This window comes from Sinocyclocheilus anshuiensis, unplaced genomic scaffold (genome assembly GCF_001515605.1).
Source record: "Sinocyclocheilus anshuiensis isolate Anshui unplaced genomic scaffold, SAMN03320099.WGS_v1.1 scaffold508, whole genome shotgun sequence".
Classification (NCBI taxonomy): Eukaryota; Metazoa; Chordata; class Actinopteri; order Cypriniformes; family Cyprinidae; genus Sinocyclocheilus; species Sinocyclocheilus anshuiensis.
This window is the reverse complement of record NW_015555744.1, coordinates 1,472,892-1,486,736: the sequence shown is the minus strand read 5'-3', so window position 1 is coordinate 1,486,736 and position 13,845 is coordinate 1,472,892. Positions and strand designations below refer to the sequence as shown.

Sequence of the window (13,845 nt, the reverse complement as noted above, 5' to 3'; positions counted from 1 at the left end):
TATATATATATATATATATATAATTTTTTGAGACTATTTTGACTTTATTCTTAAAATATTGACTTTAATCTTGTATTGCTATGACTTTATTCTTGTAATTTTAACTTTATTCTAAAAATATTACAAGTTTAATCTTGTATTGCTACAACTTTATTCTCGTAATGTTATTTATTTATTTATTCATCAGTAAAACGCCATTGTAGAAGATAAACATTTTCAGCTTAATTCTTTTTTTTTCCCTCCCACACATTGTGGCCCCCTGGGGATCCCAGACCCCCCAGAGTCATAAAAGCAGTTTTATTCAAGTTGAAATAAAGGTGTGCTAGACAGACAGTGTCTGTAGTGATAATAACTTTCATTATAACAGGCAATGTATCAAATTTAGTCCTTCATTTCCCTAGAGCACCTTGTACTATGAATACTTAAAAAGGGCCTAAGCAAATGCACAGAAGTCAGAGAGTTTGTAATGTTCTGTCTAGAACCTTCTGATCAATTCAACTATATGCACCTTGTCCAAGTTGACCTCCAGAAAGCGCCTCTTTGGCACTCCCAAATCCAAGCTCACGGCACACCACAGTAGCTGCTACGAGATTCCAGTTGTCATCACAGATCGTGCCCCATTCTCCATTTTTCAACACCTCCACACGCCCCTCTCCAACTACAGCGCCACCTCTGAGGCGCACCAGGGGTTGCTGTGAAGGAAGAGGAAGAGAATAATTCCTCTTAGCAGAAGAGCTGAAATTCTTTGGTTATAACTAACTGAAGGAAATTCATATTTGAGAAGTTTTCCAGAAATTCAGGCAACTCTTATGGCAGATGTGCATGGCAAACCTCAAGAAATCACAAACCTAACATCATTACAAAACATTACAAAAGTTAATAAATCCATTTCTGTCCTGTAAAACAGTTGTGCTTGCACATATTTTTGTGGAAACCATGGTACACTGTTTTCAGGATTCTTTGATAAAAAAATAGAAATAATTTATTTTAAATACATTATTTTGGAACATTATAATAGTCATATTTCATCTTTGCTGTGAAGGAAGAGGAAGAGAATAATTCCTCTTAGCAGAAGAGCTGAAATTCTTTGGTTATAACTAACTGAAGGAAATTCATATTTGAGAAGTTTTCCAGAAATTCAGGCAACTCTTATGGCAGATGTGCATGGCAAACCTCAAGAAATCACAAACCTAACATCATTACAAAACATTACAAAAGTTAATAAATCCATTTCTGTCCTGTAAAACAGTTGTGCTTGCACATATTTTTGTGGAAACCATGGTACACTGTTTTCAGGATTCTTTGATAAAAAAATAGAAATAATTTATTTTAAATACATTATTTTGGAACATTATAATAGTCATATTTCATCTTTAAATGGATTGTTCACCCAAAAATGAAAATTCTGTCATTAATTACTCACCGCATGTCATTCCAAACCCATAAGACCTTTGGTCATCTTCAGAACACAAGTTAAGATATTTTTTGATGAAATAGCTTCACAAAATTACGGTTGAACCACTGATGTCACATTGACTATTTTAATGATGTTCTTACTACGTTTCTGGGTCTGGGAACATTTGGGTTACATTGCTGTCTATGGAGGCTCAGAAAGCTCTTGGATTTCATCAAAAATATCTTCATTTGTGTTCTGAAGGTGAATGAAGGTCTCACGGGTTTGGAACAACATTTTCATTTTTGTATGTACTACCTCTTTAACCATAAAATGAATGCATATATTCTGCAGGAATTCTTTCAGGAATACACAACAGACACTTAAATAGTGCAGATCTGCATCATGCTAATGAACTCACTGACCTCACTGAATGATATGTAACAGGCAAGCTTCCTCATGGACTACTTAAATATATCATTTGGAAAGAGTGCTGTCATTTTCGGCTAAAATGTCTGTCATCACAGTGCTTTAGGGATTCAAAAATATCCTTGTCTTCGCTCTCTAACATTAGTATTCATATAATCACAGTTTGAGGCAACTTAAAACTGTTGGACTCGAAAACTACCACTTTTGCCATATAAACATCTTTAAATAAGTAAGAAACGATTCACTTTAAATTATCCGCTTAGTCTAGATCAAGATTCACTATCACCATGTTGGTAAATTGTGCTGAGCTCCGTTCCACACTTAATAGTCTCCTTAAGGGTGAGAGTCAGAAGTTCAGCACAAAGCAATACCTCATGTGGACATGTGGCTTCTTGTATTTTTGGAAGAAATGCATAATCTGGCCTCACCTCCTGTCTGAAGGCCTTCCTGTATCCTGCCATGGGAGTCGGGGCGAAAGCTCTGCCAGGGACGCAGCTGACTACCACAGGAGTGCCCTGCTCACACGTGCCATTGGCTTTGATGGCGAGTGTGTGGCCCAGTTTACAGCTAGACAAATGAGCTTCATTTCCAGTGCAATTTATGGAGTAATCCCAGTATGTTGGCTTTCTCCGGCGGGCAAACATCCTGAGAAATAAAGCAAAGGGAATTTAAGAATTAAACTGAACAAACATAACTCACACAAAACCCATGTATAGGCCCAAGTGGAAGATTCTAGTCATAATATGGCTAGTAATGATTCATCACTGCATTGAAGATTTGATACATATTGAACTGTAAAAAGATGAAGCACTGCTGAAGTGACGTCATATATTCCTGCAGGAAAAATGGTGCTCATCCTACAAACAGAATATTTAACAAGCTTCATGTGAAGTGCCATGATGCTTACAGTTCGCTGTTAGAAGTATACTGGCCGTCATTTACAAAAAATACACAATCCACATTTGTTTTTTGTTTAGACTCTGAGGGAGAGAACGTCTCACACTGGAATTGCTCCAAAGTCTGTTTCAGATCCCTACTGCAACCACTACTGGGAAAACAAATGTGGACACAAACACACACACATAGGCTTTGGTAGACACAAAAGAAATGCTAGACATAACATTTAACTCAAAGATTTGATCTAAAGATGGGGGGAAAAAAAAAAGTTTTGTTACAAAAGCCGGAACATATAACCAGGCAGTTGATTTATATTGTTTGCGAGAACAGCTGTAGGGAAAGCTGTTATATTTCCACGCCGGTGCTTTATCATCTGAGAACATCGTCTGCTTGTTCCAGCCAGGGAAAGAGCCGTATTATTTACAGGAGCCATTCAAGCACGGTCCTCTGAAAGGATAGTCCAAATTTTCTTATAAAAGCAGTTTAAAGCCACAGGGCAGACAGAGGTAGTTGAAAAGAAGCCCTTTTTGGCTCCACGCTGAAAAAACGACTGCCTTTGGCTACGTGTCCCCCCTCCCCCCAACATCAAGCACCGATTTAAAAAAAAAAAACAGACAGCGCCTGCAAATTTCACAAGGCACACCATGTGTGGGGAAGCATGTAGCTTAGCCGAAGAGTCTGAGATCATACAAGCAACAATAAGCTTTAATTTCCATTGTGCCTATGTGATTTCTCATATAGCAGATTCATTACTAACTAGGCGTTTTAGTGCTGATTTCCACATAGTTATGAAAGTGCTCATGAAGATTTATGCGACTCTTGAGTCATACATTACGAACACAGTATGGAATGTAATAGCTTAGCAGAAAGTATAAGTTTGAGTTGCCCTATGCAGATTTTCTTATTTATTTGCAGATTTTCTAACAGGAGTACTGCAGAGATTCATCTGCACGGAAAGGACTCGCTAGGAACATTCTTCATGGTGTGATTCAAATAAGGTTAATTTGCCTAGACTTGCTTGAGAAGCAACCAGTGGTTTCTCTGACCAGTGCTGTTGGAAAAGCAGCATGTCTATTTTTGCTATTTCCAAAGGAGGGTATTTTCTTTCAGGCTTCCTACCAACAGCTAACAGATTAAGATTTATGTCTGTCAAACAAAAAATGACTGTTATGGTATGACAGTGTCAAGCAGTTTATGCTATGATCGTTAGCATTTTATATGGCTTGGATTTAAGCAAGATAGCAAATTAGATAAAGGATGTTTTATTTCAATTTTTTTAAATAAAATGTTTTTGGGAAAAAAAATTGGAAATGCTGAACAACAGAATCACGAAAAAAATTTTCAGTGATACTTTACTTAAAGCCTTTATGTATAATGTATTATAAAGGGTTATTAAAATGTATAATGAATTATAATTATTCATAATGTGCGTTGTAATACATTATATCTTGTCGTAAATAATTATAACCGAATTTAAAACACATAGTGTAACAATGAATTGATAAGTTTTATAATGTATAAATTGTGGTTACAATTATTAATGAGACTGTACAATGCATTATAAGGTCCATTACAAGGCATAATTAATGCATTAAAATTACTTTCATAATGCATTATACATAAAGGCTTTAAGTAAAGTTTTCCTATACTGTATTGTCCAAAAAAGAAATATATTCAGATTGAAAAAATGGCAGAATTACAGCTACATTTAGAAACACTACTAAAAGTGTGAAAATGCACACTTGGACATTCTCTCAACCAACATCATAAGATATATCCTGCTTTTTAGACAGTATTTTAGAATGATTTTCCTTGAATTTACAGTCCATCATCATTCAGAAAAAAGATAACTTACATTGGATAACTTAGTTCACTTGTCCACAAAACTAAAACATGTATATGTTTTCATATATTTTACGAAATTTGTATATGTTTCAAATGCCAGCTCACAGAGCCCCTGCAGTACCTTTAAGGACCCCCAGGGGTCCCTGGATCCATAAAAGACTCCATGTGCACTGTGTTTCCATTTTTGCTATCCGTGGGAGTTGACTGCAGTATGATATTTATTACCACATAGGGAGTACCTCCATGTAAAATATTACAATTCTACATTTCTCTGAGGTCACCAAAGTTACTTTTGCTTTTTTTTTTTTGTTGCAAAAACAAAATCTATATTCTAAAGGAAGAGAAACTGAGAACTCACTTGTACACACGGGTATTGTATCTCTTGTCTCCAGGAAAGCCGAACATGCCACAGATAACCCTGCTGTTCTTGTGTGTCCACTCATCATCACAAATCTGCTTCCACTTGCCTCCATCTTTCACCTCCACATAGCCCTCTGTCACTGGGTTGCGCTTACGATATGATGACAGGATGGGGCGTATACGAACATCCTCCACCTGAATATTTAGACTCTAAGGGGCGAAAGAAAACAAGTATTTAAACAAGGTTCCCTCTGAATAGCATAATGTTTCAATTTGTTCTAAGTCAGCAGTATTCAATATACCCACGTTGTGAAACTTTTAACTGGCCACTTTAACCACAGCTACTATAAAACTAAACGGGTTTTACAGTTCTTCACTTCATTATAAACATCCTATCAGCATAACTTGTTGACCTGCTCCACCTGTGAAAAAAACTTCCAGCCGTGTTTACCCTTAAGCCAACTACAATTCACATCTGTAGCCAGACTAAAAATGCACTTAATGGGTTCTGACGTATATAGTAGAGATGGATAAAAAGGCAAAGAAGAGGTTACTGCTTTCAAACTCGCATCAAATAATCCCAGACACCTTGATAATCAGGCAAAGGTGTGTGGTTGAAATTCTTTCCCCAAATTTACTGGAGAGTCTGGAAAATTGTAGCACATGGAGGACATCTTAAGCAACTGAATATCAGACGGTACTTCATCATATGACATGAGATTTGTATAACAGCATCTAAATGCAGTTCATCCCATTTATTTATTTATCATTACCTATATGGACTAACACCAAATTCTTCCAGGGAGTATCTAAGCCTACATGAACTGTAAACATGTCAGAAGGAATAAAGCTAAATCATTTCTGTAGACTATAAGACTACATGAAGAGCTTTAGCAGTAGATTCCTATGCAATGAGACCATGTGGGTTGAGTTGAGAAAGACTGTATGAGATGCTGAGCTCAGCAAATATAGTGGCCTAAACATTCCATTGCCCTCTGTACCTTATGATGTAGAACAAGAGTCTTCAACATTTTGGTTTGCCAAAAATGGTTTGACCTAATATTTGTGAATTATGTTTAAATTTGTGTTAAATACACTACCGTTCAAATGTTTGGGGTCTGTAAGATTTTTGATTTTTAAGATATATTTTATCAGCAAGGATCCATTAAGTTGACAGTAAAGACATTCTTAACGTTACAAAGCATTTCTACTTCAAATAAATCCTGTTCTTTTGAACTTTCTATTCATCACAGAATCCCGATTTCCACAAAAATATTAAGCAGCAAAACAGTTTTAAGCACCAAATCAGCATATTAGTATGATTTCTGAAGGATCATCTGACACTGAAGACTGGAGTAGTGACTGTGAGAATTCAGCCTGTTACCATCACAGGAATAAATTACATTAAATTAAATTAAAACAATTAACATATATTAAAATAGAAAACAGTTATATTCAATTGTACTGATTTTTGACAATACTACAGCTTTTACTTTATTTGTGATCAAATAAATACAGCATTGGAAAGCATAAGAGACTTTTGCTAACATCAACAACCATAAAAAATCGTACCGACCCCAAACTCTTGAATAGTAGTGCATGTGCTAAAAACAAAGTATTAAAGTTAACTAGAACCAAAGCTAAAGATGCTTGTCTTTTATTGTCTCTCACACAATACAATTGTAATAAGTAAAATTAAAAAGAAAAAATTATTACTTTGCAATGGCCAGGCATAAAAGGGCTCCTTGGCCTGAAAAATGTTGAAGAACCATTGCTGTAGAACATAATTTTTCTTTAAATGTATAGGAGAATATGAAGTGGTCACCATTGAGAGACTCTTTTCTTTTGATCCCCCAACAACGTATGTTTTTCATGAAAAAAAAAATCAAGCAATTAATACAAGCTGAAGTCAGGGATTTCAAACAAGGAATGAGAATGCTGTAGTGGATGAACATGTGGCAGAGTAATAGTGTATCCTTACTGTACCACACTGGAAATGCAAGCAGTGTAATTACATGGGTTTATTCCAACATGGATACACATTGGATAGAGTTCTAGAATGACAAACATTCATTCATATGACCAAAAGACTATTATGTATTTTAAAACGACATAAGGGCAAAACAAAACAGACAACTACACAATCAAATACTCAAAAACATGAAATGGTATTTCTGTAAATAAAGAGAAAGGCATTTTTTTGTGAATGGAATGGTAAGTCTTTTTTTCTAATGTCTCTGACCAAGCAGTTACAGCTGCAGATTGAACGGATTTAATGAATAACTGTGTGTTTTCAAAATCTAAATTGGACTCTGTGGTCAGCAAAAGACATCAAAATATAGAAGCGGTTTCCGTGACTTGCCGCAAAACCAAGTAAACTTTTCATAAACAATTTTTGTTATCTAAGCTACTGTGTGATGCAACAAAGCATTCCCATCAAAAGCTGAAATAAAAAAGCTACAGGAAAACACCAACTAAAATGGCATATAAAGGCAACAAAAATCATCCTAACAAAGCAATCATCCCAACACAGCATCATGATTTTTTAAATATGTTACATAACACACTGTTTGATGGATAATAAAAAGTGATTTTCCATGTGTTGTAAGAAAGTAACTTTGTAGTTTTGATAAATGAGTTTTTCCATTTTTTGAGGGACTTTGTGACTTGATCAGCGAGTTCAAAGACCAGTGCACCTATCCGAGCTACATGGGCTTTCAATAAATTTTTTTCTAAACAGGCAATGTGGAAGGTTTCAAAACAGGTTGGGAGAAAAAACACCTGATGCGTGATTTATTAGCACAAAAGAGGAAGAAAAAGATTTCCTAAACACGTGTGGCTGGCTTCCATGGTAACTGGAAGAGGAGGGGATTTTGCAGCTAGGAAAGAAAAATATAACAGCTGGGATATCGATTTGTGAGGGCTTGTCCTTCTGTGGATGTAAGTAAGCGTCTCAGGAGGCTAGTCTGTCTTTCAAAAAGAAAAAAGAGAACCCTCCTACTGCTCATACAGGAGAAGGAGTCAGAGGCGCAAGTGGTGAACTGAGAGGCGTTCTTCCACTGGCCGGTAGACAGACTGTAAAAAAAGGAAAATGTCACACAGCCCACATTGTTTTCCCTTTAAACGAGAAGAAGAGTGAGAGAGCATGTTCTCCGCATCTAAACAGAATGCAAATAACAAAACTATTCCACAATTGTCATTCAAAAAAGCTACTAAAAACCTACTAAAATGTAAAACTTTAACATTAAAAAACTTGCAGCAATGGTTTTATTATGCATCTTTGAATAACTTTACTGAAGAAGACAATTTTAATGAATCCCTAAAAATCCATAAAAGGAGTACAAATGGTAGATATTATTGTTACAAGCTAAATGGATGAAAGGCGTTGTTGTAACAAAAAAAGCACAAAAGAATCAAGCGTAACATTCATCTTTCTGTACACTGAACATGGTGTCCTGTCTTAGAAACTCTTCTGTTGTTAAAAGATGGCTATTGTTTGTTTGGTTTTTTTCAACTCTTTGCAAAGACATGTTAAAGAATGCCTCCTCTGCAGATGGAGCCCATTTCCCATTAGCAGTTTCCCTCCCCCAACTTATAACAGAACAGTGTGTTAACAAAATGCTTTTACATATACTTGTCTGTTGAGCGTTTCAAAACAGGGTAGATCGACAGCAGTTAACAAACAGCACTTGGACTTTGCTGGACAACTGCCCTGGCCTGTCTTGTTAGACAGACTGAGAGCCAAAGCACAAGTGATGATTATCTGTTTCCTAAAATAGCAAGATTAGAGTAGCATGGTCCATTCCACTGATCTGGTGCCCATGTTTAATTGGCTTTTTATTCTTTTACTGACTGCAACTCTGTGAGCAGTTCATGCTGACCTAACAGTCTCTCTCCTACAAGAACTCTGAGGAAAAAACAACATTGAAAATTGGTGTCGGTTTTCAAGGGAAACTTTTACATCTACAGAAATCTTGGAATCCTCAGGAATGTAAAAAATGTGTTTTTCCACTTGGGTCAAAAGCAAAATGTACTACAAAAACCACACAAGCAATAGTCGCATGCTATACTGAATGTAAGATGACAAAGTATTGAATACTAGGCTTAAGACTGAAAGAACAACTCTTCCCACTGTAAATGACACTGCTAGTCACATAGCTGTGGTTTGATTTTCAATTTCAGAGATTACACATGCTACTTAAGAGATAAACATCCTGCTTAACAGGAAGGGTCATTCCCCTAAAGTATGTAACTTGAAGGGGAGGAAAGGCAGATGAAAAAACAATGAAAATTGACTTAAAGAGACAGAAAAGCAACTGTTTATGATAGCAGTGAAACTGCTAACTGAGCAAATGACAGATCATTAAAATGTAGTGTAGTTTAAGGAATATTATGTTTTTTTTTCTTTCTAATATGACACATCGAGCATCTACGGCATGCTGTTCATTACCTCAAATGTAGTTTAGACTACTTTTAACCAAGAATATTACCCTCTATCTACCCAAAGGTAAGGAATGAGTCACATTTTGACATTTGACGTGTGCAGTAAATGTATAGGGAATATACTGCATAACATTTACATAATAGACATGCTTATAGACATATTAAGAATATCTGTTAAGTATAGGTTGGAAAAAAGGTTTAAAAAAGGGGGGATTCATGGAACCTGTAGAGTAAGAATAATTGTACATGCTGGGCCAGACTCCACAGATGAGGAACATATTAGTCACTAGAAAAATAATGGCCGAGTGTTTCCGAGCTGATCAGCAGCATCTGTCTAAGATTAAGTGGTGGTGACCATTTTTATCTTCAATTGTTGTAAAAGTTTTAACAAAACTTAATGATTTCTAACACGCATTTCTTACTTTAAAAATACTAGGATTTTATGTTGTATCACTGTGAATGTTCTATAATCCTCTATAGCTAAAAGAAACACAGTCATCAACTCTTCAACAAATAAATAATGCAACTTCCCCTGAACTCTGTTGAACCTCATAAAGGCACAAACTTCCTGTGATTGTAATTAAGGTATTGCATAACATGTGTCTGCATGGTACAGGCTTCCAGCTGCTTCTGCGTGCCCCACTCTTACATGATAATGGTGGACAAGAGCATTGGTTCTGATTGATACAGGGCATATACTGCCTGGATTGATCAGAATTAACTAAATGGATTCATTTAGTTTTCATGTATAGAGCTAAATAAAGGGAGTAAAGGGCATCAACACAATGACTGGCTAACCAGATCCAAAGTTTTGGCATGAAACTCTAGATGGAGCAGTCCGATAGGTCTAACTCAGTCTGACATAATGACATCATCACATGGCGCAGCTGATTGGTTCTTTTTGTATCAGCAGCCAATGGGCTTGCTGCTCAACATTCAAATACTTGGCTAGAGCTTGCTGTAGCAGTTGCAGCGCGCTTCAGAAGCCCTCAACCTTCCCCAGCTCCACCTGTATAGATCTGCTATGGGGTGATTCATGTATGCTATGGGGGTTATTTCATATATGTTATATGTGCAGCAGCAGTATTTCTTACATGCTCACAGCAGCATGTTGTGGATGTATTGGCAGTCACAAGTCTCGGTACTTGCTCTGCCGCAGCAGCAGCACGTAGCAGATCTATTCCGCCAAGACCAAATACATTAACATTGTCATGCACATCACCATGCCAAACCATCCAAGAGTGGTTAAGATAGAAATATGTTTCTTTCCAAACAGGGAGAACATCTTGTTCACAATAAAATTAGGTTGTAGAAAAATATTCACAGATTTGACCAGCCAGTCCTCTTAGTCTTACTGTAAACAAGTCATGTAATGCCATGATTTACAGGATGTTCACAGGGTCACTGGATATTTGAGGCACATAAATATTTGCAGCTTTTTTGGATGGGTTTAGAAAAGTACATTGTATCTTTGATCAGGTTTTTGGTCTAAAACAAATGGACAAGATCATTTGATCAATGCATCTGATAAAGTGGATCAGCGTATTATTACACATACTGTAAAAATATTTCACTTTTTATGACAACAGTTATTCCATACCACTACCTGGAAAATGTAATGTTCATGTATTCCCCCAAGACTTGTCTGCCTGTTCTTTTGAAGTCTAAACTCTCCTCCACCATTTCTCCACCACACTTACACATTACATCATTTTTCCCATTTTAACCCGAGGAAGGCCACAGTGGGCTGCCTATGAACATTCCCAGATGACTTGAATATGGCCGGCATTATGGTAAACCTCCCTGTGATTTAACTGCCTTAATGTGGAGCCTGTGCAGGCTATCAGTAGATGGAAAAGCTGACTCTGGCTTTCTCTCCAGGTTTCTCAGCTGGAGACCAAATAGAAGCTGATCTAAGACGTCTAGACTTCCCCCTAGCCCCTGCTTGACTCATATATTCCCGATAATACTTTGAAATGAAATTCAGACACAAAAGGTATCTTTTTAAAAACTGCATGTGTGTGTAAGTATATTCATATATTTTCTTGCTGCAAATTAGAGTGGTGATGAATGCTCAAATGGGCATTCATTAAGGTTTCCATTTGGCTTTGACTAAGAATTACAATCAGACTTTCTGAAATCTTATTTGTCACATCTTCTAGAGTCTGATGCTGGAATTACAATTCTCTTTGTTTACAAGAGCGACTATTATAAAATATTTCTCTGCATGCTTAATGCATTCTTTCAAAATGACACTGCCGGCTCTGAGCAGCTTGTGCATGGAAAGAGACAGAGGATGGGGACAAATCCTGTTATTACTCTAACTGGACACAGAAATGATTTTAGACAAAGCCAAGTAGCATAAATCTGGGTAGCATAAAAACGTCCTAAGACATATTGTCTTATGCCTAGCAACCAAGCTACTTAGCTCTGGGTGAGAAAATAAATGGAAAAGAATGCATTGAGCAATTGGAAAAATGATCAAAGGAAAAAAGCAACAATAGTTTCAGAGGCGTCCCACACCTAGTTTCCTCTGCCTGGAAAACGATTTCTTGGGGGGCCCGCAGCAAAAACCTGCACCTGGGCCCAGATAGAAAGCTTGACTGCCAATAAGACCCAATTATGAATTATGAACCAAATTAAAAACACACATTATTAACACATTTGTTGTTGCTATTCCAGAATATTATGACTTTTAGGCCTATAAGTTCTGTATCGATTCAGTCCTCCATGTATTCTTTAGCTTACAGAAACAAATTAATTTAAACCTTCAGGACTGAACACTGCAAGGTTAAACGACACCTTATTTCAGCATTTTACAGTGCATTTGTGAATCAGAGAAGATATCCTAGCATGCGGTTCAGCTGCAAAATCATTTTCACAAAAGGGTGACACTTCTCATTAAATGCTAAAACTGGTTGTGTTGTGTTGACAAAATATATTTTGTAAATTTTTGCACAGATTCTCCTAACCACACACACACACATCACTAAGTGACATATTTTGGCCTCGAAACAAGTGAAATTCACCAAAAGGCTTTGGGGCACTATTAATTTTGTACCTACAATAATCGTAACATAATTGTAAAAATATTTGTGACTTTTGGAAGTTGCATTCAAAATCTATTTGCCTTAAAAAATGAAATGGGCATGACGCCTCTGAATAGTTTTAGACAATAACAGAAGAAACACATCTGTACTGAATTCACTTACATTGATGTTGTTGGTAAGGGTGTTAACAAACTTGAATCCTGGGATTCTCTTGTCGCTGCAAACCACCCCGACATCCTCAGTATGCTTACAGTCAGACACGCCTATGCCATTAGACTCACACTGGGCCAAGCTCTTCTCATTCCCCGTGCAGTGGACGTTGTCAAACCAGATACGGCCTAAAAACACAGGAAGTCAGTGCATATAAATTCTCATTGCTGAGAATTTTGCTAATTCTTTCATAATTATGCATGCAGCTTTTATGACCTAAGAGTCTACATGAGATATTTGTTCATTTAAAAATTCATTTGTCACAACACTGGTTCATTTAAAACTTTTTAATGAAGTCAAAAAGGTGTCCATGGACATGTTGTACTAACCTGTACTATCAAAAAAATAGTTCACCCAAAAATGAAATTTTGTTAAAATGTACTCACTGTCAGGCCTTCCAAAATGTAGAGGAGTTTGTTTCTTCGTTGGAACAGATTTTAATAAATTCAGTATTATGTTACATGCTCACCAATGGATCCTCTGCAGTGAATAGGTGCCATTAAAATAGGACTGCAAACATCTGACAGAAACATCACAGTAATTCACACGACTCTGAATTATTGTGATGCTTTTATCAGCTATTTGGACTCTTGTTCTGATGGCACCCATTCACTTTGTTGGTGAGCAAGACATGTAAAGCAACATTTTTACAAATCTTTTCTGACGAAACAAACTTATCCACATCTTACATGGCTTGAGGGTGAGTACATTTTGGTGAACTAGCCTATTTCTTTAACTGCAAGTCATTTTAATTGCGGAAAAAAGGCATCAGTTTCACATTATATCATTCTGAACACTAGCTTACCTTCTCCCTTCCCATATTTAGATGATGGAGACCAGGAGACTGCTTCAGAATAACCCAGTTCTCTGCATACAACTTGGGCTGCATGAATGGTGAAATCATCATCACACACAGTCCCCCACTCCTCTTCATAGAAGACCTCAACGCGCCCTTCGTTGTGCTTGCGTTTCTCTCCTGCCAGGCGTAGCTGTATCCTGGGTATATCTTTAGGAAGCTCTGGAGCAGTATAAAGGTCCTGTGCAGGTTCTGGGTAGCCCAGGAGGTAACCCAAGTGCTCATACTGTGCGTAACTGAATCTCCATACGCACAATAGTACAAATGACACAGACCAGAGGGCCAGCATAATGATAGAGGCTCAAAAGGTTTTTATGGCCTGCAAAAAACAAAAGAAGTGAAAGTGAAGCAATGGAAGTAGT

General features: G+C 36.9%; 1 protein-coding gene across 3 annotated transcripts in view; it reads right to left on the bottom strand.

The window, feature by feature from the left end:
• LOC107673422 (lysyl oxidase homolog 2B) overlaps positions 1 to 13,845 on the bottom strand; it is a 29,332-nt gene that overhangs the window by 11,196 nt on the left and 4,291 nt on the right. For 2 of the 3 annotated variants that reach the window (XM_016467012.1, XM_016467011.1), the window contains exons 3-6: positions 12,580 to 12,755; positions 4,923 to 5,134; positions 2,251 to 2,467; positions 509 to 692 (exon numbers count right to left, since the gene is read on the bottom strand). In XM_016467012.1, coding sequence (XP_016322498.1) covers positions 509 to 692; positions 2,251 to 2,467; positions 4,923 to 5,134; positions 12,580 to 12,755 — 789 coding nt within the window. Of the gene's footprint in view, positions 1 to 508; positions 693 to 2,250; positions 2,468 to 4,922; positions 5,135 to 12,579; positions 12,756 to 13,432; positions 13,791 to 13,845 lie in introns of those variants that run through there. The other variant, XM_016467013.1, reaches the window with a different exon arrangement.